This window comes from Rhinolophus ferrumequinum, chromosome 4, assembly GCF_004115265.2.
Source record: "Rhinolophus ferrumequinum isolate MPI-CBG mRhiFer1 chromosome 4, mRhiFer1_v1.p, whole genome shotgun sequence".
Taxonomy (NCBI): Eukaryota; Metazoa; Chordata; class Mammalia; order Chiroptera; family Rhinolophidae; genus Rhinolophus; species Rhinolophus ferrumequinum.
In genome coordinates, this window is record NC_046287.1 from 94,019,509 (window position 1) to 94,045,468 (window position 25,960).

Sequence of the window (25,960 nt, forward strand, 5' to 3'; positions counted from 1 at the left end):
AAAATGCCTCAAGGGAAAACAAAGTTAAATAACAAAATCTAGACAGTGACTCTTTTCTTATGTACAGAAACTATTGATAGTGGTCCAAATACATGATTAGAATAAAGATCCTCTGAAATTTTCAAAAACTTTTCTTGCAAAAAACTTTTCTTGAAAATAGTTATAGAATGTCTTCGTTTGAATGAGGAAAATATAACTTGAACAATTAATACATACCTCAAGAGTTATGAATTTAACTTCCAGCATTATTCCCTCTTTCCCTAATTCACACACACACACCACACACACACACACACACACACACACACACTCACTCACATACACACCCAACTATCCAGTATAAATACTCTATAAACCCAAATTTTATACTACAAAGCTCACTGTACCCAAGAAATGGCCTCTTCGTGCCCTTTGGTGACTTCTGGAACATAATCTATCCTTACATTGAGATTAGCAATAACCAGTCGTCCCCCTAGTGCACTGGTCTCCTTAGATTATTACTGTACAAAATGAGAGGTGCTTAAGAACACACATTCATCTTTTCAGGTCTGAGTAAACCAACCTCTGGTGAAACTCAACTTACTATAGTCTGAAACTGAAACAGAAAGAATGGAGCCTTTTAGTAGGAGCAGTTGAAGACTGCATTTTAACAAAATGTCTGTTCATTATGATAGAACATCTACTTTTGCACAAATATTATCTAAAATTGCATCTTATGTAATATATTTATAATAAATAATTTTTAAAAGTACTGAGAGGCAATCAGATAGGCTCTAACTTTAATGTACCATTTACGTGTTTCAATTTATTTGTAGAATAGAAAATTATTTGTTAAAAAGAAACCAACAAAACCTAGAACATTTTTCAAAGAGGCAATGCGTGATTTTGTAGGGAAAAAAAAGATTACAAATTTATATACTTTAAGTAAAATATCACTGAGTTATTTTCTAGCAATAAAACATACCAAAAAGACAATGATAGTTTTAAAGTTCATTGTGATAATTTGCTGTCTTTTGATACAATAGGTGAGCCAGCTGAGATTTGTGTTTCTAGTTATGTCACATTTAGTTCAACATATGGAATACATTTTTCACTTTCTGGAAGGGTATTGACTCTTTTATAGCACTAGGATATCATTTAATGATGGAGAAGAGTAAATTCCTACTAGACTAGATGAGTGAATAAACCAGAGGTGATGATTTAAATCTATTGGACTAGGAGAGTACGTCTTTGGAACCCTCGGCTGGAATAAGTACCTTGCCTTTGGGCTCCCATGGTTTCCTGGGCACAGCTTTCATATACCATTCATAATATATTGAATATATGTGTTTAGAAGTCTTTCTCTCATTGGGCATAAACTACTTGAAGACAGAAACATTATCTTCTTCACCCTACACAGTATCTGTCACATAGTATGCAATCTGTGTTATGGAATTGAATATAGAAAACTATATATACCATTGTTGGCATGTATATGTCATAGTAAAAAGGCCACTTAAAATACGTAACAGATTACATGCTTTATATTTTTCTGGAATTGATTTCGAATTTCCCTTTAAAAATATGAAATACATTGCATTTTATAGAAAGCATACATTTAAAAATATGCCGAAAAACCAATGAGAGTTATAATGTAATTGGTCATTTGAGCTATATCACATGCATACTATTATTTTTAAATAGCATAATTTTATAAGTGCTGTATTTTACCTCATGTGTAATTTGTTCCTTCTTTGTAAATTAAACGCTTAGAGTGACATATTTACCTCTGCATTCATTCATTCATGTAGTCAACAAAAATTATTCACTGTTCTGAGCCCTAAGAGAATGTGGTCATGTGCAAGGCATGGATTTTACCCATAGAGCTTATACCAAAGATAAGACATACAGGAACAATTTTGACATAAGGGAGAAAGGGTTTAGCTAAGTATTGTTAAAGCACTTTACATAAATTAATCTCATTTATTCCTCATAACAAACCTAAGAGATAGGTACTGCTATTATCTCTATTTTACAGATAAGAAAATGAGACTGAGTGCTGAAGTAATTTAGGGAAGGTCATACAACTAGTAAGTGGTGGAGACGGGATTCAAACCTGGTTATCTGAAACCAAAGTCAGGGCATGTAAATGTCACCTATATTGCCTCTCCCCCAAAAAGAGGGACAGAAACAAAAATTATATAGACATTCACAGACTTTGATGGTGATTTCCAGCCTTTTTTCTTTGGCGGCATGGGGGAGTAGTTGAGAGTGGATGAGGCAATGACATGTGAAAGGAACTGTGATGGATGGTTAGGATTTGGACAGTGGGATGAGAGGGAGAGCACTGTAAGCAGGGGGGAAGAGTTTGAACAAATACACAGATGCACCATATGAATAGGAGAAAATAAGACTGGCCAGTGATTCGGACTTAAAGGGGAGCAGTGTGAGACGAACGTGAAAAAACACATACAGCTTTGAAAGTCGGACTTTACAGGTTAAGGCATCAAAGATTAAAGCTCAGGTATTACAGTGTAGAATGGCGATGTTTATCCTTCTTTGGCAGGGGGTCACGTATTTCTTTGAGAAGATGGTTAAATATATGGCCCCTTCCTAGAAAACTTCACATATAAATCTTTGTCCATTCTGATTGTATAATAAATGAAGTGTTCATATTTTGGAGAAGAATTAAACTTTGTCGTTTAAATGATGCCTTCCTCTGTCTAAAGATTTTTTTCTGCCTTCGCATTTATTGTTGTTTTTCTCCAGTCTCAGACGACATATCTTTCCTCCAGCTCAAGCCAGTTACTTTTCCTACCTGGGATTTGGTCTGCCCCTCCCCTGCTCCCTTTAGCTACTCTCCATCTTTGTCTCTCCCTTTCTTTGTTAATAAGTTTCTAGGTATCAGTTCCTATCTCTTAGTTCCTCGCTGCTTTTCACTCCTTTTGGCTTTACCCTCATCCTCTACTTAGGCCTAGGTGTTAGGGAAGTAGATATTAACATGTTAAAGGCTTGGAAAAGTCTATCCGCCAATTAAAAACCAAGTTGTGTCACATCTTAGGTTTAAACTCAGAATTATCCAAATGTGTTTAGGTATACATTTTCTCTCAATAACGTTATTTCAAAAACTGTGTTCCAAGGAGTATCACTTTAAAACATGCTGAAATGGAGTTCCTTGACGTCTAGAGCACGCTGTTCTCTTTTGTTCTCCTACTGCCTGACTTCCTTCTCTGTGTCCTTGATGGGCACCCTTCTCTGCTGCCATTTCAACCTTGTTCCACAGGGGCTCTGGAATTGCCTACTGCTCTCCTTTCTCTATATTCTCTCTTTCCTTGGGTGATCTCGGTGGTTTCAATTATGAACTAACTCTATGCCCAACTTTGCTCTCAAATTTTAAACCTTTTTGTCCATTTGAAAATTACGGATATACAGCAGATCAAGCTGAACCAATCTTCATTCCTTTCCCCCCTAAAACACATTAAAAAAAAAAAATCCCAAACACATTTAACAGCTTCTGTGTCTCTTCTCCCAGGTCAGATTCCTCTCATCCTTACTCCCCACAACTAGTCAATTATCACAGCCTTCATGTATTACCTTCTCAGAGTTGCTTTTTTTTTTTTTAAGCTGTCCCCTTCTCCTCTTTCCTGTCACCAGTTAGTTTAGGTTCTCATCACTTCTGGTTTGGAGAACAATAACCTTTTACCTCAAGTCTGGGTATCCTAAAACTATAACCTACACAATGGCCTGAGTGATGTTGAAATACCATATAAATCAGATATTATCATTGCCATGCTTAAACCCTTCACTGTCTCAGGGTGGCCTTCAGGATAAAAACTCCGTGTCCCCCTGGCTCATGAAGCTGCCCTGTGAACGCCTCAGCCTCAACCTCAGAGACTGCCAGCCTCATACTGTCACCGGAATAATTTAAAACTGCAGTAGTTTCGCACAGGTGGTGATGCTTTAGCAAATGATGTTTCCCATGCCTGTGACAACTCTTTAAATCTTTCTAAATCTTTTACTTATGCTTCCAGATGCGATATAGGAAACACCTATTCTAGGAAGGCTGGTCAAGGGGCCCGTTTTGTGTTTCCTTGGTTTCCTTTGTACTTCTAGGTTGTTTTTGGTTTTGTTTTTCCCATTATCTGCTCTCCCTCTAGACTATATCCTCGTTGAAAGCAGGAACTTTAACCGTAGGTGTGTTTTTACTCCACACACCGGCCATAATGTCTTGCCTATAGCAGGTGTTCAGTGTTTATATTTGTTTGGCCTGGATAACCAAATCCACGCTGAGTCAAGTTGGGGTCTGACATCAAAGAAGGAGGACCCAACAGGTCCTTCAAGCTCTTATCTTTACGATGTTTGATGACTTCTTTTTCTATTTAAATCTCTTCTTTTCTCTTTTATTTCATTTAAAAATGCTGGTAATAACCCACATAATTGATTTGCTAACACACCAAGGGGTTGCAATTCAGAATTTACAAAAAAAATACAGATGTAGTAGAATGAACTGGTGATTTAGCAGAGACAGAAAAAAAAATGGGTTTGTACTTGGCTCATCTCTTTGCTTTTTATGTGATCATGAATAAGGACCCTAATGTCTGAACCTTAGCTTCCACGTCTTAAAATGAAGTACAATACCTAAGTCAGAGTTATCAATTCATCAGCCTGTGGAATTATTTTCTCTCAACAAATGTAAATGACGTCTCCCAGCCTTATTTGCCCGTCCACAGTCACCTCTGTACAACTCATCTACCTCATCCTCCCCGCCCCCTTCATCTCCCACCCAGAAAACTGGCTGGTGACTGGGGACTCATCTTCACTGCCCAATCTTAGATGCAAGATGTATTTTTTAAGAAAGTTTTCTGTGATACCTGGTTCCTAACATTCCTGTTTTATATATAAACTGAACTGACATAGCACAGCAACTACACTTAGCTGTTTCATCTGTTAGTGACTTAAAATGAAGGGAAAATTCAACAGAACTTTTGAATTAAGAAAAAAACCAACAATACATAACACATTGTAATCAGTCTTCTTCTGATCAATAAAACTACCTAAACATTTTACCTGGCAAAAAGATATTGTGGGGACAGAGCCCCAAAAAGCAGTTTCCAGGCTCTCGGCGTCACATAGAAAGGTGCTGGCTCAGGTAGTAAATGGCCATCGACTGTGATCAAATGGCCATCAGCTGTGGCTAGTTGGCCGTCAGCTGTAACCAGTGAGCCATTAGCCATGAGTATAACTGCCGTGGCTACGCTAGCAAAAGAAAAAAGGGGGAGCTAGCAAGGAGATGGTGGCTGAGTCTGCAAGCGGCACAGTGAGGGTTGAGAACTGTGTTGCTCCTGGTTCCTGTGTCTCCAACCCAGCTGCCAGTGAGAGTATAGTGGTGTGACTCCCCTACCTATGGCTCCGTGGGTGTTCCTTTTTGGCCTCACTGTGTCCTGCGTTCTTATGTGGGGAGCGGGACCAGAGACCCTGACGGAAGCCCCGCATGACACATGGCGTAGTCGGCAGGATCCCCTGCACTACAGATATTGAACAATATATAGACGGCAAACTCAGTCCGACGTTCCCTTCTTTTTGCTGATAGAAAAGTTCTACACTTATACTTATTGGACTGATGATTTCAACTTATAAAGCAGATTCTACTGTAACCACTATTTACAAATTGATTGCCATATAAATACTTGTCCTTAGTGCAGACTGTTTTTGTTTAAGTACCTTCTGAAGGCTATAGTTTTGGCTCTGTAGCATCAAGCAATGGAAATTAACAAATACATAAAACATTATTTTCAGTTGACAGGAAGACTTTTTTGTTGTTTTGTATAGCACGTCTCCAAATGTAGTGACAAAATCCGTTTCCCCTCATGTTTGAATTAGTGCCCGCGTCTCTAAGATAGAGCTCAGCCCCCTCACAGGTGTGGCAGTCATTTGATGGTGAATGTTCCATCTCTTCTCTTCTCCAACTCACTAACATCCAAGTCTGGCAGTAGGAAAACAGTTTGTTATCTCACATTCCCCCTCCCCTAAGTGTGACATATAAGATGACGCATATATTTTCAGTAGGTGATTAATATCTGCATTCATATACTTTTTTAAAAACATGGCATATGGAAGTTTAGTTTGCTACATAAAGAAGAGCTATGGTCTATTGGTAAGACAGTTGAGTTGTTTATTGCGCCTGTTTTTCATGTTGGTAGTAAGTATAACCATAAATCTGTAGAGGGATAACTTTATGGAAAATTCTCCATACAGAGAAAAAAGTGAAAAATAAAAATGAGATTCAACTAGAACACGCTATTAGAAAGAACAGACCTCATCACGGTGGTTTGTGAAACACAGCATAACAAATGGTGGCTTATTCTTAAAATACAAAAAAAGAGATGTAAGGATGTCACATGTGATTTGGATCATAGATTATATCTAAAACACAAAGTTGAATTATGTCCTTTTATAATATTTTAAATTTATATAGCTTGGTTATCAGGGATACTGTTACCCTTAAGAGTACCTTAAAAGTGTTTTTTATAGACTATAGAATCCATGGCTGAAGGAGACATACATTTTTGGAAATACAGAAAAATGGATACAGTAAAATATTTGCAGATTTTAAAATGGCCTTGTAGATGTTATAAAAATAATACAGACAGGCTAAGAAGGCTAGATATTCAAGGTAAAGCTTTTATTTATTTTTACAACTCTTTAACTAAATTAAAAAATTAAGTTAGAAATTTAAATATTTTAGCTATTTAAGAAATGGGCATGTGTTTAATGTTGTTTCTAAGAGCTTTGTGAATTCTGTGTTTGAAGCTGAACGTGAACCCTTTGGGTATACTATTTATGACTGGAAAAGCAACTTCCTCATTCAAAGAGAGAGAAAAAAGACTTATAAAGACTCATAAGGCTTTTTCAACATCAAATAGCTTTTATTAAACAACATTTTGATGAGTTAAGTGTGAGTGAGTCAGGGACATATGGATTAAATTTCCCTTGAAATACACATGGGTTTAAAAATTAAGGGGAAAATCCTGAGCAAAATGCATTTTAGAGAATCGAGAATCTTTAAAAGACATTTTTTCTCTCAATACAAATATCAGGATTTTCAATTCTAGTTAGACTCTGTAACTAAAACTACGTAAAAATAAATTTGGAGAAATCTTTTACAAAACACTACAAAATACTAGTTTTGTCAGAGAAGGAATGCTTATTAACTATACATTTGAATTGCACTCAAGAAGCAGTTACGCTTACTCATACATGATCTGAATCAGAGTTTATCTGCATCTATGAAACACTGAATTTGTTGTCTTGTGTAGTATTTACTCTCTTATTCCATTAGACAACACAATCTTTCTGTGCTTTTGGCTCATCTTCTTTTTTTCTTTTTAAAATAAATTTCTCTGAAAAATTCTTAGCTTTTAGAGTTCTGTTGTTCCTGTAATTATATTTTTCTAGAATCTTGAGTTTCTCCTTCATCTTGTATACTCCGTATTTTGCTTTGTCCTTCTTTTTAGCTCTGTTTTTAAGTAACATTTAATTTATACACAAAAAAATTTTGCCTCTGAAATCTGGACATTCCATGTTAGAACATCTGAAGGCCTAAATTAGCTAGCTGATCATCTTAATTGTCTACTTTCATTTATTAGGGTAGACATATCCTATGCCGTAACTTCCTGGTTATTTAAGTCACTGAGAGCTGGTGGTAGCTGAGCTAATTCTCCTGATTTTTTTTTTTCCTGTAAGTCTCTGAGCTCTGAAGTTCTACATATTCACTAAATATTCAATATCTTAATTAGTAACTGGGTTTGTGAATGCAGCCAAATAGAGATTTAGGGAGGTAGGAATGGTCAACCTAAAAAAAAAATTCTAAGCAACAGTTTCCTCACCTGGAAACCGCGATGAACATTAAAGGTGAGTCACATAGGAAAGGTGGCTGTCACTTAGAAGAACCTCTCACTGACTACATTCTGTTTCTCTCAGTAGTTAGACCTCCTCCATATTCCTACATTTTTTTCTCATTTTTAAATTCACACAATGTATTTTTTCTGAGTTTCAGAGTCTTGACTTTGATAAGAGTGTGTGTGTGTGTGTGTGTGTGTGTGTGTGTGTGCGCGTGTGTAGAGGTTTATAAATCTACCACTTTGAAAAAACCACATAAAGAATTACAACTCTTTTATTCTAACACATCTTCCCCATGTTGGTAGTTCCCTATACTAATACTCTTTTTGAAATATTTAAAATCCATAGGATATAGAACATCTCTGCCATGCATTAGAGAAAATATTTTTTGATTAAGAGTCACAGTGGTATCTTGACTTTAAAAATGGGAACCTTAAGAGACATTTAGTTAAAATGACACAATTTGCAGAAAATGGGATAAAACAAAGATCAGCTTAACTTTAGGTGTTCTTACCCTGGAAAAGTCAAGTGATGAGTTGAATAATTATTTGAAATGTTTCAACTAGTATGAGCAAATGATCTGATAATTCGAGCCCCCCAATGCTTATATTCAATAGCTCAAAATAAGTTTTGTTTTGTCTTTTGTTTTTGGTATAAATTAACTAGATAATTACCTCAGCTTTCCAGTTTATTTTACCTACATGAACTTTGGCAGTGAAAACTTTTTAAGAGCAAGTAATTGTGTTAGAACATTTCTTCATGGTTCAAAGGCACTTGGGATACGGTCGCTACCTTTAAGGAATGTACACTCTAAAAAGAGAGAGAAAACATACAGAAAAGCATCTACAATATAAAGCTGTATGTGACAAATGTCTTAAGAATGATATAATTAAAATTTTATGAAGTGGTTATTGGAATAAGACTGATAATAACCAGTGTTGGGAAGGATGTAGAGAAACTGGATCCTCACACACTGCTGATGAGAATGTAAAATGATGCAGCCACTTTGGAAGTCAGTCCAGCAGTTCATCAAAAAGGTAAACAATTATTATTTGACCCAGCAATTCCATGCCTAGGTACATACCCGAGAAATAAAAATGTAAGTTTACATAAAATGTTGTACATGAATGTTCATGGCAGAATTAATCACAATAGCCAAAAGATGGAAACAAACCAAATGTCCAGCAACTAATGAATGAATAAGCAAAAAGTGGTATATCCACTTAATGGAATATTACTCAAAATAAAAAGGACATACATGCTACAACATGGATCGACCTTGAAAACATTGTGCTAAGAAGCCAGTCACAAAAAACTACACATTACATGATTCCATTTATATGAAATATACCTAATAGGCAAATTTGAGGACAAAGAAAGTATATTAGTGGTCCTCTAGAGCTGTGTGCATGGGGAACGGGGAAATGGAGGGGATAGCCAGAGTATAAGGTTTCTTTTGCCGGTGATGAAATGTTCTAAAATTGCGGTAACAGTTGAATAACTCTGTAAATATACTAAAAATCATTACAATGTGCACTTTAAATGGGTCAAGTGTATGGTATGTGAATTATATCTCAATGAAGATGTTACCAAGAAATGTTATAGGGTGACAAGATTGGCCAGTGAATAATTCATAAAGTGTTTTAAATAGGTCTAAAACAATGGGCAGAAATTTGATAGAAGGAGATAAGAAAGGGTGTAGACTAGAGATGTGCAAAATATATTTCAGGTAAAGAAAGAAGTTTGGACATTGACACAGGCATGTGAAAATCTTTTAACTTATTTACATTAAATAGATGGGTGGACTGTTGGTAAGAACAACTTACATACATATAAACAAAAAGTATTTTTAAAATAATTTACAGAACTAATTTAAGTTTCCAATTAAAATATATTGAGATTTTAGATTAAAAACAGGTGAATTATGCCTATTAATTTCAATGTTTTAAGTAACAAAATAATATTTTAAGTAATAAATATAATATAGTAAATTGAAAATTTTTGTTATATAAAGAAATTTAGGTACTAATTTACTTTGGTGAATCACTGGAAACTAAAAAATGCAATTAAACCAAACTAAGTTAGGTGTTATTAATATACTAATTACTTAATTGACTGTCATACTTCTATATTATAATCATTAGCCATTTGGTACAATACATAATAAATTGAGCAATTAATAATCATACACATTTAACTTGCCTCTGGAGATGAACAGCTTGGGAAGAAAGGGAACTAAAAGTGAAACAGAAAATTGTACGACATTTAAATATGTAAGACATTGTGGAACATTTTATCTTTATTAAAACTAGGAAAATCCAAAGAAAATGGAGAAAAACATGCAAAAGGGTCAATATTTAAATAAAATTGTGCTTATAAATTATCAAAAATTTTTAACTTACAATAATGATTTTTGGGGAACACACAAATAAAACTAAAATTAATAATTATGCATATTCATAGAGTTCTAAATATAGTATAATAAAGCCAGTGTAAAAGTTGAATTATAAATAGGATCTTGTTTATACATCATTTTAGAAGAGTCTTTAAGTATATACACATACATATTTAAACACACTATTTAGTGTATTTTAGTTCAAACCACATTTTTTATTGATTTATTTACACTTTATTTATTTTGACATTCAGTATTATTTTATATTAATTTCACGTATACAGCATAGTGGTTAGATATGTATATAAGTTAAAAAGTGATCCCTCTAGAACTATATATGTCTTAACCTTATGCAAGTTACTTAATCTCTCTTGGCCTCTATATCCTCGTTTGTAAAATTAGAATAATAATAGTATACTTATAGAGTTGCTGTAAATATTAAATAGATTATTGCATATAAAACCCTTGAAACACTACCTGGCTCTTATTAAGACATGCTAGCTATTCTTTTTTTCTTTTTCTTTTTATAATCAGAAATTGATTGTATCTTTTAAACCAAAGAAAACAGAATTAATCTTAGCTAAGTTAGCACTTTCTCTTAGTTTTCTGTTCTAATTAGCGCATTTTTTTCTCTTGAATTTAACTTAATTATTAAGTAATATTGCACATGCACAAATTATAATGAATGCTCTCCTTACCTGTGTGCCTGTCAACAAAACAAAGTTTTGTAAGACAGGAAAATGAATTATGTTAATTAGCAAGTTTAGGTTTACTGTTATTATTATAAAAATGACGTATGCATTCATATAAAATCCAGCAACTCTACTTTTATACTTTTGAAGGTATATTTCTTAATAACATGAAAGATCTCCTGGATTTTAATTTGGACTTAGATCTCCTATGATAGCGAAGTTTTCGTTAGGCGGTTTAGCACTATAATTCTATTTACAATGATAAATTACAAATAAGAAATACATTATTTAACAAATTTAAATTTCTGAGACAGAGATAACAATGATCTGTACAAAATCTTGTCAAAGCAAGATAGAAAGTCACATATTTTTTAAACCTAGGAATACTGGTTTGTAATTAACTTCTAAAAATAATTTTTATGTGTGGTCACTATCATGCCAGTCTAGAAGAATAAATAGGCTTCAGCATTTACAGAATGAAACTACAGATATCTACAGATTCTGCAAAGATTTCTGTGACCCTTTCTTCTCCCCACATGAAACACCCATCCTCTACTTTTGTATTGCATTCAAAGTTCAGGGTCATATTTGTGGACCACAATTTTAAAAATGAACACTATAGACTAGGTAGGGAATCACTATTTTAGGACAGTTTGTAAGATTTTAAGACACCAGAATTCCAAAAAAGGAGTACGAGTTAGGACCAGGTGCATAAGAATACGATTAGATCTGCTCAGAGACAAATCTTTGTTTAAAATTCATAGACATTAGAGGAATTTTCATAGAGTGAATTGGTCAACAGCCTCACAATTCAATTGTAAAGAATTTATTTCAAGCATACTTTCATTGTTCTTTAGGTTTTTTAACTTAATGCTTTTTGGAATTTTGCTTATAAGAATAAATTAATGTTAATAATTACTGTAGCTACCATTAGAAGAGAGAAATATAAAGGGGTTATTAGTCTTTATTGGATCTTGCCTCTGGTATTATTGGGCAGATCTTATTACAATAAACTTCAAGATACTAGCCAAATTGTATCAACTAATTAATTGCCTTTGGGGGACTAAGGACCGGAGAGTCTAAACTAAATTGTATAATGATTGAACATTTCTGTTAGCCTATGTGAATGAGGAAAGGCAACACATTAAAAAGGTGAGGAATCATGTTTGTGAATTTTCTCTAGTTCTTTAGGCTCAACAATAAGATCAGGAAAAGATAAATCTGTGGCAAAAGAAAATAATGGACTTTGCTTAAATTTCCAAATGGCCTCAGATAAAATTTCTGAACTACTAAAACAAACCACAACACAACAAAACCGAAACTTGAACATTTTCTTAGGAATTCAAGGTAATAAACACTTGTTCACAGATTTAAGATTAATTTTAAATAGGAAAAGTAGTTTTTTCCTATTTCCATGATACAGAAATGTTAATAATATAAGCATATCCAAAAATTGGTATTATAAAACCTTATTAAATATTTTCCAGAAGAGGGAGAATAATGTGCCATCTCCAGCTTAAAATTACAATGAACAGAAACGTGTTCTCCTAACTAAAAGGAGAACTCTCTAACTGGTAGAAATAGTTGGAGGCTTTCATAAATCATGCCAGGTAATTTTCAGCACATGTCTGGAAAAAGCAGTGCTATTTTGTATACAGAATGATGGATATAAATCCACTTCTGTATTGCCATCTGACACCCCAATGTTGTATGGGCTGAAAATACAGAAGTGAGGCAAGGCTCAACCAATCACTTTTTGAGACTCTAAAGCAGGAGTTTTTCACCTGAGATCTCGGATATGATTCCATGGACTGGTTTCCATCCGTGGGGTTAGTGAACCATCTGAAACTGTGTACAAAATTGTATGTGTACCTTCACGAAGCAATCTGCTTTCATGAGATTCTCAAAAGTGGCTTAAAACCCAAACAATGTAATGGGCCAACACTGTAAGATACCCATGCCCCATCTGGTCACTGGGGGTGCTGTTAGACCAGCACTCAGATAAGGTGGAAACTGAGGGTGGTCAGGTGAAAGAATGTGTGCTGGTGGTGGGGTCTAGCAGTGTAGGGACAAAGAGCCCAGGAATGGGGAGGGACATTCCAAAGAGGGACAGCAGGGAGGAAATGGGAAATTCAGTGGTCACCTGGCTGGAGTCGCTCTTTCTCAAAGCTGTTAGCATGTCAGTCACTTGCCAGTCGGTGAGTCCATCATCCAGTCCCCTCCCAATTATTTACGCAGTTAGATGGAAACAATTTATGCTATGCGTTACTCCTACATTAAAAAGTTGCTCTTTACTACCTAGAAATTAGATGCTATTCATTTACTGTTAGTGAAATACATATTTGTTTGATACTCATTTTCCTTTCTTCAACACTAGACATGAGATGAAGTAAATTATTCACAGTCACATGATAGAGCACAGTTCCAACCACTGGCACCCACTTTTTCACCAGGAGACAGACGTTAAATTCAGTATTTATTACTTACAACTAATAGAAGAAAAACATTTAAAAACTTACCTGCAAGATTGTCGATTTCCTTCTCCTGGAGCAGACTGACTGCGTCATCATCTCCTTCCAGCATAAGTTCCGTCTCTGCACTCTGATTCACTATTGCTTGACTTCTGAATGTTTTCTTCGACTTCACCACATCTTCTTCAGTGCCTAGTCACAACCGAAATGTAACAATTTAGGTCATTGCGATTGTTTTGCTTTCAGTGCGTATTAGAAATAATCTATAACTTTCTCATAATTATATGCTGCATTTACATGTAACTTCACAATTATAGAACATTCTTACCTTTATCTTGTTTGGTCTTCTAAATAACTGTGAGAAAGGCAGGGGATGCAATCACCTACCCTTGTTTTACAGATGAGGAAACAGCCTGTGAAAGCTGCATGCCTTGTTGAGAGACTTAGGGCTTGGTGGTGATAGAGAAAGGATTCTATCATCTGCGTCTTGGGGCCCTAAGATCACTGCACTTCTTATCAAAAATCTGCATCTCACCACAAACCTGGTTCTGGTCCATAAAATTATACAATTTTATACAATTATACCTTTGTGTGAATTAGTATGAGGTCGGACAATTAAGATCCTGAACTTGTTGTAATACTGTTGCTAACCTTTTTTGATATTAGAGGGATTATTCATTATGAATTTGTACCAATTGGACAAACAGTTAACCAAGTTTACTATTTGAAAGCGCTGAAAAGGCTGTGTGAAAAAGTTAGATGACCTGAACTTTTCGCCAACAATTCATGGCTCTTGGACGATGCACCAGCTAACACGCCACTGTCCGTGAGGAAGTTTTTAGCTAGTCAACAAATAATTGTATTGGAACACCCTCCCTTCTCACCTGATCTGGCCCCCAATGACTTCTTTCTGTACCTGAAGATCAAGGAAATATTGAAAGGAAGACATTTTGATGACACTCAAGACATCAAGGGTAATACGTCGACAGCTCTGATGGCCATTCCAGAAAAAGAGTTCCAAAATTGCTTGAAGGGTGGACTAGGTGCTGGAGTCAGTGCACAGTTTCCCAAGGGGAGTCCTTCGAAGGTGACCATTGTGATATTCAGCAATGAGGTATATAGCTCTTTTTTTTAGGATGAGTTCGTGAACTTCATTGTCCGACCTCATACATTGATCAGATTGTTTTGGAAAATAGATAGGTATGAATAGAACAAGAAAGCATTACCATCTGAAGGGAGAAATGGTTGTTATTGGGCAGCTACAGAAAGGTTGAGTTAGGAATGCTGTAGGCAGAAAATAAACATCACAATAGCTGTTTCCTTAGCAATTAATGAAGTAAATAATGGTTTTCTAAAGTGACATCCTGAAAAAAAAAATAAAGTGATATCCTGATTTTGTTACATAAAATAGTACAAAAGGCCAAAATCCAAACACAAAAAAATAAGTCAGAAGAATGGAAATATAGCAAAAATTGACCTAGCATTAACAGGTCAATCAATACAAAGGTTAGAAATTAAAATGCAGTTGAATTTCTTATGGATTTGACTGCTTAACAAATATTTCACTATTTACATTCAAACACCTGTGTTGGCAGGTGACAATGAATATAAAATTACCTGAACTACAAGTAAATTTTATATACATACATATATATATGTATACATGTGTATATATATATATATATATATATATATATATATATATTACAGCTAAGCAATTCCTCTATTTCATGTCACTTGAAGATGAAATTCTACCTGAAAGAAGATTCAATTTATGGTTCTAGCAGTAGTATTAGGATATAGGCTTCAAGGACCAGCATTAACTAGGAAAACACAATCACATCTCATTTGGTGTGGCAGATACATTCCCTAAATGGAGCCTAATAAATCACTCCTGTATGGTGGTGTTGTATCAGTTCTAGGGGATGTTATAATATGTGTACACATGCAATTATTCTCCAAATCTTGCGATACCTTTGGCCAAAACTCGCCATTTCACAATAATACTTTTGGTCAATCCTCTTAGGCCCTGGAAAGGACTCCCACAGTCTATTAGTAACTGTTGATATTTTCTTAGAAGTGCACCTGGCTGCCGTAAAACCTGCACTGTAACACAGAGTGTTAGCCTCTTTTTCTGCAGCTTGCATACTTCAGCGACTCAGAGCCAATTGTTTGCTAAAACATTAACAAATTGACTTAAAGATAGTCTACAGAGGACTAAGAATCACATGTTGAGGAACACACTCATGGTACAACAGCACTGCCGTGTCACTGGCTGAGAGGGAGTCTGTCATGCTAGCTCTTACTGGACAACAGCATTTAGAGAGCATGGCTGAAAATAACAGGATAAAGGCATAGACTGCTAAATATACAATTTCATAAATACTTCAGGCAAAGAGTGTTATTACAAGTCAATGCTACATGGGAGGTGGGGGGAATCAAATGGGTTATATGTGCATTCTCCTTTCACTGGCCCACAGGTCATTCTTATTTCTGGAATAAAAACTGGGGATTGATTACTGAATACTCCAGAACCTTATCTTAATTTCATTTGTTTTTTTCAGTGATACAAAGCCAGCACAACACTAATCTTCTGGGGTTAGCTCTCTTTATAATGTATTTGCTTCTTGGGTAGTAACTTAATTTGACAAACCCAGAGCTTGCTTCATCTGAGAACAAAAGAGGCAAATCCAATGATTAATAGCCAAGAAGTCTCTCTTGAGGTGTTTATAGCCATATTTCTACTAGACATCTTCAACTGGGTATTCTCAGTTCCACATTTTCCTAACTGAACAAATCATCCTCTGCTCCTCCACATCCTATTTTTATCAACACACTTACTAAAGCCACAAATGTGGGATTCATCCTGCAAGGTCACGCCACTGCCCTACTCAGGCCACCACCGTTTTGTTCTTGAGGGCGTCCACAGCTTCCTCAGCTACACCTCCTCCATGCTTCTGTCAGTGTGACTATTATGAAACACAAATACGTTGAGATATTTCTCGCTTAATTTCATTTATCAACTCCTCCCAAACAACGGTGCTCAATGCAAGGCTTACCCTTATGTAAAGGATAAAACCCAAACTCCTCAGCATGGCTGAGCAAGGCCTATTATCCTCTTATTACCAGGTTTGCCTTATTTTTTTTTTAAACCCCCATCAGCAATACTGAGTCATTTACAGCTTCCAAAGTAGGTCAGGCTTTCTCAGACCACTTTACCTGTGCTAATATTATTCCCTTTGTCTGGTATGTTCCTTCCTTCCTCCTTTGTTTGGCCAATTCCTACTGGACCATCAAAGTGCACCTCCTTCCGGTACCTTTCCCAACCAAACCCTCTGTACTTTTACAACTGACACAGAACCCAGCCACACAGGATAGGAGCTGTCTGATGTGTGTGCCTTCTCCACTACGCTACAGCCTGGTTTCTGCAGCCTCTGTGCCTGTCACGCAGCAGGTGTGCCGCAGACGTTTGCTGAACTGAAGTTCAAGTCTCCTCACCCCATGCTCCCACCTCTGATTTCTGAAGGTAGGTTTGTGTGCTCTGTCCCTTATTGCTTCCTCCGCACCTCATAAATCTACTGCAGTACTTATCAGTATTGTAACTGTTTGCTTGTTACGTCCACATGGCCTGGAAGCTCTTAATGACTGGAAATATGCTTCCGTCTTTGTATTCTCAGTTCTTAGTGCACTGCCTGGCACTCTTAACAAGCCCGGATACATACTGAATAAGTGAATACCCTGCAACATAAAGTTATCTCTGGATGTTTCCTAATCTGAAGGTCCCAGGGTACCTCAGAGATTCTCGGTGATCTGCCTTCAGTTTGGGGAAAAAAAATTCAAGGATCTATATATTTACACAAAAGGAAGTTCGGTTCTTTATATAAAATAATCAATGAAACCCTTTATGTCTGAGTCACCCTAATAAAGCAAGTTTTTCCTTGTATCACAATTATGTGTAATCTGCTTTGTCATTAAAAGAAATTTATGTAACTCTTGTTCTTAAAATTAAAATCTACCAAAAAGAAAATGTACTCAACCGAAGGTGAGCTCTGAAATGCATATCAAGCTTTTAATTCCATCCCCTTTTTTAAAGCAGTGAAACAAATACGTCTTTCAAAAATATAGTAAACTACTCCATACCAACACACTGAACTCATCATCCCTGCTGAAGTGTTATCAGTTTGCAGCTCAGGAAACTTCCTGATTTTATGGTACTGCAGCAAACATTTATCTAAATTAAAGTGTACAAGATCCAAAGGTGCTTTTCAATCACAATATCCTTTATGAATTAGAGTTTCATTCATCAAAATTACAGGCAAAAAGAGGTAAGGTCTCAAAGGGCTGTCTCATTACAAGGCTTATAAACACTGTCCTTAGAAAGAATTGGTTTAACACCTAACAAATCAAAATCTGATTGGGAAGAGAATTTATTTGCGATCATCTATCTTCAGAAGACACGTTGGGCTGTGTGCACTTCTTGGCCTCTTTTCGCCATTCATCAAGAAATTAACAAGCGAATACTACAAACCACCAGAATGCCTCAGATTTGAAAATGTGGATTATGTGTAAAGCTGGATATGATAGACATATATGCTTATTTTCTAGAAAACATTACAATGCCATAAAATTTGTAAGGTTTTAGAATAAAAGAATTTCACTAAATTAGACTAATAAACCCAAAAGCAAAATTGCACTTATGTTATTTTCCACATTATGTTACAAATAACAAATTCTATATACATTAGATTTCTCTGTAAATATGTTATACTTGAAGTTTTGTATGTAAAAATGTTATCTAATATAGAATACAACATTACATGAACCTTCATAAAGCTCCACTTTCATAAAATTTCTCTTAAAAAGGAAAGATCCATGTGAAACAAAGTATATTTTAAAAGTGTATTAATAAGAGAACTAAATGTATCTACTACTGTTACTATTCTCTAGCATTATTACTACTATAATTGCATTATTATTTAAAATAGTTTTACTGTTATTTTAAATAAGTATAAGTTAAAATATAGAAAATGATAAATTAGAGGCATTGATTTATCTTTATAATATTCAGAGAAAATGTCTATCTAGAAAGTCTGTACAATCAAGGTAAAGACATTATTTCATTTGCCTATCGTGTCTTTTTCCATTGATAAATATAAACAGTTAATGTAAACAAAAATACTACATTGTAGCTTATTTTTCTTTAAGGAATTATTCTATAGTCAACTTTATAACATCTATACTAAAAAAGAAAAAAAGTAATTTACGATGATAGGTAAGCCATAAATTATATATTAGCCAATACACAAAGAGAAAAGATACAATAAACCCATAACGAGCCAATTTTTGTGTAGCATCAGCTTCTTACCAGTTTTATGCTATTGTTACTATTTGCATGAGTACTGAATTATTAAAATGATACGTGTATATACAGAGGGTGCCAAAAAATGTGTACACATTTTAAGAAAGAAAAGAAACTATTAAAATTGTAATAATATATACTGACAACAAAAGATGAATACAAGTTACATGTATACATTTCTTTTGGCACACCGATATATATATACATATATATATACGTACACACACACACATTATATACACATTATATACACATTATATACATATGTGTATATAATGTGTGTGTACGTATATATGTATGTACGTATGTATGTACCTACCTACCTTATGTATATATCTACTGTGTAAAAATGCATTTTCAATGTTATTTATCTGCACAATTTAAATACAAGGTCTATGACTCATGATGTGGTCCCTGCTTACTTAACCTCACTATTTTACTGATTTGACCTCTTCACACCTTATATTCCCTAAGAGCTGAATGTTTTTGTTCCCAAGCATGCCACCCTGTTTCAAACCTTTAAGTCTGACATACGTAATTTCTTTTACATGGAATTCTCTTACCTGCTTTGCCCTTCAAGATTCAGTTTAGTTGATTACTCCCTTCTCTGTATAAACGTGGTATCTTATAAATAAAGTCATAATATATTATCATTGTTTTTTGGTATTTTATTCTGGAATCTTTTATTTAGGTATTCTCTTATCAGATATTAATTTCCAGTGGGTCAAATGTCAAATGAAGTGGCAATCAATAAATATTTGTTGAGTGAACATATGAAAACATAAACATAATTCAAATACTAATAATTTTATATGCATGGTACTTATTTTTCTCTTTATGTCTTTTACAGTTTCCTCATAAATGAGGAAGGAAGCTGGACTATGTGATTTGCCATTCTTACTTTATTTTTCCTGCAAACATCCATTAAGAACATATTAAAAAAATATATCCCGACCAATCTCAATTTCAGTTTTCCAATCTGTGAAAGAGGAATAAGTATTTATCAACTGAACTCTCATAGTATCACTGCAATGTTAAAATAAGACAATAGTTACTAAAAAACTGAAATCTGTGAAGATTATTTATGTGACAAATTCTTAAAAATATTTGTTACCATTTTGATAAAAAAAATAAAACAAATTAACAATTTTAAAAGAGTTTACTAAGTACATGATTTAAAATAGAACAAGAACATGGCCAATGCTTGTTATTGCCTGTAATAATGCTACCTAAGTTTTATGGAAAGAAGGAAAGAAAACAGGCTGACGTGAGGATTATAAAACTCAAAAAGGATGGTGCGTGCGTCTAAGGTCTTAGCACACTGCTTCACCAACAACAGGTATTCAACAAAGAATGGTTTCCTTTCCTTAAGCTGGGCTGAATCTTCTTCCCCCTGCCATGCTGTCACAGCACTCGGTTTATATTCACTACAGTAACAGGAGCCTTCAACCAACCCTCCTCTAGGGTGGACGCTCCCTGCAGACAGGATGGATGGATCGCACATAGATGCCATGAAATGTCTGTGAAACTGAATGGAGTGTAAATAGCTTACAGTATACATTGTTTTCCCCCAATAACTATATTATTCATTTAAAGATATAATGAAATAAAACTAAATGAGCATCAATGTATTTGACGTGCATTTTTGATTTTGTATATAGCTATCTTAATTAAGAATACAAATATTCTTAACACTGGGTATTTGAAAAAAAAGAATTCCTTTCTCAACAAAGGTAATATCAGAATTTGCTGTATGTATATTGCATTTAATATATCTCTTCATCATTGGAAGGAGATGGGCAGAATGAAAATTTAGCCTCATTTTAATTTTATTTAAATGAAATATATCAGGAAATTCCAATGTTTCTAAACATTTAGAAACCAGTTTTACAAGATGACAACTTCTTTTTTGAAGAAGTTCTTTTGAATATATACCATTTTATAACATTGTACTTTAGCTTTTAAAATGTATTTTGACAAAATTACCCCTATGTAAGCTAATATTCTGCAATTCATTTTCAAACCTAAGTACTTTCTTTTAGAAGAATTAATGACATATGAATACTTTGGGAAATTTTAAAGATTACTTATTCTCATTAAAGCTGAAATCAGAGCCATAAATACCTTTACAGAACAGTGTTTTTAGTAAGTCTAAATGATATTATTTAATTTCCACTAAAAGGAAAAGATTTTAAGATAAATATACCTCTCAACTAATTACATTAGATATGGTGACATGGTCTCATGCAATCATATGTATGAATCAATCTACATACTGAGTTTACAATTTTGAACATTTCAAAAAAGATGAAGTGCTTAATATTTTATTGAAAACTCTGATTCAGGAGCCTCACTTTATCAATACAAAATCACTTTATGAAAGCAAGTATTTCCATAAATAAAACAGATTTTTTTTATTCAAATAGACAGTTTATATTTGTGTTAGTAACACACTTTAAGTAAAAATCTAAATAGTTACTGATCAAATTTAATAAATACAGATTAAAAATCTGGACAGTCCAGACATCAAGTTCCTCTTGTCTTAGCTGTGAGTATTTTAGTCTGAATACATTGGATTTTACCTTGGTTCCCAATTCAATTCATTTTTGTTAACAGAGAATATATTGAATAATCCAAAATAGATATTATCTACATTACCATAAAATTAAAAATCCAAGATACCAGCTTTAAATTTATAATAAACTTGATTCAGAAATTGCAATCCTTTCCTGAATCAATAATTGATGTTACTTATGGTCCATTTTAGCACATCATATATCACATAAACTTAGAGTACAGCATCCTTTGTGTTTTTACCCATGAGGAACTTGTCTAGACTTGTATGTTTTAAACCAGACTTAACATTCTATCTGAAGGTAGGATGTTCTTTGGAAAGCTCAAGGAACATATTTCAGTGGTATACTAAACATGTAGAATTAGCAGTATGGACATTAATTAAGACGAAATGCTCACAGAAATTATTCTAAGTGGTAAATTCTTATTCAGATTAGTTATGTTTGTAAAAGATTTGGACTATAAGAAATAAAAGGAAAAAATGGCTACCTAACATCAACAGTTATTGCTCAGTGGAAAAGGACATCAAGGACACTTGCAAGTAAAAGAATTGGATCAATATTAACGTGATTTTCATTTCATGCTTCCCCAACTCCAGTAAGCTGACAATATACTCTGATTATGTGAACTGCCTCAGAGTAACACAGAAAAGGTTATTAGAGCAAGAGGTGGAAATGGAATGCACTTTTTATATTGACAGGTCTGCTAATAGAGTATACTGATTTTCAAAGACATGCAATGCATTTTTACAATTTGGGTCTGACAGCAAAAACGGAATTTCATTTATTTCTAATTCAAAATATTCATATGTAAGCAATATTTCTTAGAGCAGACCAACAAAGGAGATATTCATAAACAGCATTTTTAAACAGAAAAATTCAATTAAAAAGGTGCAAGAAAATATTATTGAATTTAAGCCTGATACTATGTAAGTATGAAATGCTAACTTAATAATCTTCTTAATGGAGTGAATGTAGAAAAGTGCATTCTATGCTTTTTAAAGGAAATCTGATAAACCTTATTTTAAGAATATACATGGTGACAAATGTAGAATCTCTACATTTTAGACTGAATTATTACTTGGTAGGGTTTTGATTAGCAATGAAGTTAAGGTGATTTAAAAATATTTTACATAGAATTTCATTACATTAAAAATCACATGACATACTTAACTTGGGGAAAAAATGCTAAAACATATAGAAAATTTGCCTCAGTTTAGAATCTTCTAGATATAAAGAGCAGAGATGATGTATTATTCATCTTTGCCACAGTTTGAGGACATAGCATAGTGTTTGATCCCTGTGCTAAAGTATGCTTAGAAAGAGACTGGCATGAAATAAATACATCAAAAGGTAAAGAGCTATCTTTACATGGTTGTTTATAAGTGATTTCCCTTCATCTTTCCACTATTTTGGCATTTTCTAGATTTCCTACAATGAGCATGTTTCTTTTTAGGAAGGAAGGGAGAAAGGAAGAAAGAAGGGAAGTGAAGGAGGGAGGGAGTGAGGGAAGGGAGGGGACCAAGAACAAAGGAAAGACACCTTGCATCTTGAGTGAAGAGGGGTAACTGGCAGAGGATTAACAAACAGAACAGTAGGAAAAAAGTTTTGGCAACTCTTGGAATGGAAAAAAAGACGAACTGGACAACTTGAATGAGGGCTGAGAGGGTGGGGTAGACTTCCTCTGGCATGGGTGGCATTAACCTGGAGAATGACGCTTGGATTTTCTTTTTTAAAGCCCATTACAAAATCAATGGGGAAAATTTACTTTACAACTCAGAAATGGGAGTAGGAGTTGTTTGGTTAGGTAAACTCAGAGATATGGAAGGAAGAGCTAATTAACAAAAAAAACTTTTCTTTAATTACAAAAAATGGAATAGCGAAGAGATGATGATGACATAGGTTATTTTACAGCACTTTAAAAACACCAAAAACATTTAAAAATGTTTTTATAAATGACACAGAATGCACACTAAGTTCATCCGTACTGACGATTTTTATAGATGATAGGCTAGAAGAAGAGTAGGCCAAAATTTATCAGGTAAACTTTAGAGTCGGAAATGTTCAGCAATAATGCTCTCGCAGTTAAGAAAATTACAAGTTTATCTACAGTACAGCAATTTCAAGTTTATACTCTGTATACTCTCTATATATACACTGTATAGTACGAGAACGGTATTTAGAATGTGTTTTTCCTTTATCTACCATTTTATTAATTAGCGTGTCACTTAATTCCTATGGTCTGTCATTTGCCCCCCAAAAATTCTCTAATGTCTGTATTGCCAAATCCCTTTACAAAATGACTCTAAACAGCCTTTCAGCCTCATCTTCGTACGATCTCCCCACACTGTCCTCTCTTCTGTCACACAGCACCGTTTTGCATTCCCTGGACACATGACGTGTGGTTCTCCACAGGGCCACCATCCCAGTTACTGGCTTGGGAAGCTCTCCATTCATCTGTTCAAGAGTCTACCTAGAATTTATTTCTTCCCTGCTTCAGGCAGCCCCCTTCACTAAGCTCATATAGCATTTTTAATACACCTTGATGAATATATTTATCATATTGTGTAGTAATTATAAATATTAGGCTGGTGCAAAAGCAATTGTGGATTTTGCAATTGTTTTTAACCTTTTAAACCGTAATTACTTTTGCATCAACCTAATACAATAGTGTACACGTTATGAAAAATTAGTCTAAAAGAATATAAGCAAGATTATGAACAGTTCCATGCCACTCAGCAATAAATCCATTAATATAATTTTATCAGTTCCTTATCTTTAACTGCTTTTGATGCTTTAAGTGGAAATAAATACAGACATAGAAAACAAATTTCAGAATTGGAAAATACCATACTTATAGATCTATTCCACAGAAATCCCATTTTTCAATACTGCTACTGAAAATGCTGAATGAATGCAGGTAAAATACTGTGTATAAACCTTAAAATTAATCAATTATCAATTAAAAATAGCAACTAAGTACATAAAATTGTATTAACGTGGACGCTTTAAATGCAATAGATGGAAGATACGGTTCCTGCCCTCATTCGGTTTTCTTTTTATCTCAGACCATGAAACATCTCAAATCAAAACATATTCTGAAATCCTTACAAAGTGACCTGTTACCAAGCGTAAAATATCGAGGACATTCAAAGGAGTAAGTTAGGCCGTTTTAGGCCTTGATGCCTTGGTAATTTCTGTTATTACCTCTGCCCTTCTCTGCTCAACTGGGAAATTCCTAATCTTCTCTCAAGACAGTTCGTAAGTAATTACTATGAATTCTATGAACTTGACACTAGGCTCAGAGTTAGTCACAGATCTACTGTGCTCCTCTGTGAACTGCTACTTCCTTCTATGACAACCGCTGATTCTTTGCCCCAGACCAAGAGTTTTTCACCTTGGTACCTACTGCTGACACTGTGGGCTAGAGTTCTGTTGCTGCCTTTGTTCTGGTGTCTGCAGTCCTGTAAGTCCAAGGTTTCTACCCATTAGATGCCACGACCACATGCTGACCTCCACTCCCACTGAGAAGCACTAAACTGTGTGGCCTTAGAAGGTGGAAACCATTTCTCAGTTTCTGAATCCGGAATCTAGCACAAGTGGTAGGTAAAATATAATCAATAAATGTTTTTAAATTAATAAAGTTACTTGATCCCTTTGAATCTGTTTAAAGCCTGCAATTTGAAGCTTCAACATAAAAACAGGAGGGCTGTTACAACCTTTGTTGATATGAAAATGCTATAGAAAAATCTGTAAAAGGCATTTTATAACTATTTTTTATATCTTAGCATTTCTATAATCGGTTTTATTTTAAGACACTGTAAAAACCATAGGGTGAAGAGAAGGCCATGTTAAAATATGACACTGGCACCAAAACGAGGTGAAAGATGATTCTCTGCTTGTCTTTCTCTCCTTGTCTTTTAACAAATTTACACCGTTAATATTTCAATACATTATTTTAACAATAATCCAATCATCTATTTCATTCTAGATATCGAGATTCAATTAATAATACACCAACTAAAATGGACTTATCAATGAACAATAATAAGATGTTTTGCTAGGGTCTCTACATAATACAAACAATAGGCTATTGGGTTAAAAAGTCAAATCATCTTTCTCAAATATAATAACTGTAAACTCTTAAAAAACTGAAGTCAGAAAAAAAAGAAGTCAGATAATTTGAAGCTGCTTTCTCAACAATTGTATAGCTGCATTCGTATTTCTTTATTGTCAGTGCTTTTCGTATTTTTTGATGACTTTAAGTAGCACGTTGCAGTAGCCATGCATATACCATCAAAACTAATTTAATTCCAGATTCATTACAGAGCTGCTTTTTATTCAAGGTCAAATCTTGGCGGCTTCACAAGCTCAGATAAATCAGGTGTTAAACAGACACATCTCTGAGGAACCTAAGAATGTTCTCATTTGCAGTTCTCAGCATATCTTATTATTTATTGCCAAAGAAATGACTGATTAACTTTGTCATCTTTGCTCCATGTTTTTTTTCCTCAGGCTGAGGCAACCTGCCCTCTTCTGTGAGCCGGATCAGACCTATTTAAGATGAAGTCTTTGATCACAGCCATGGGGTG

The 25,960-nt window shown here is 34.5% G+C and overlaps 1 protein-coding gene across 1 annotated transcript in view; it reads right to left on the reverse strand.

Annotated features, from left to right (window-relative positions):
- The window catches only part of NBEA (neurobeachin), a 658,659-nt gene that overhangs the window by 209,536 nt on the left and 423,163 nt on the right, over positions 1-25,960 (reverse strand). The window contains 1 exon segment of the mRNA XM_033103847.1: positions 13,485-13,628. Coding sequence (XP_032959738.1) covers positions 13,485-13,628 — 144 coding nt within the window.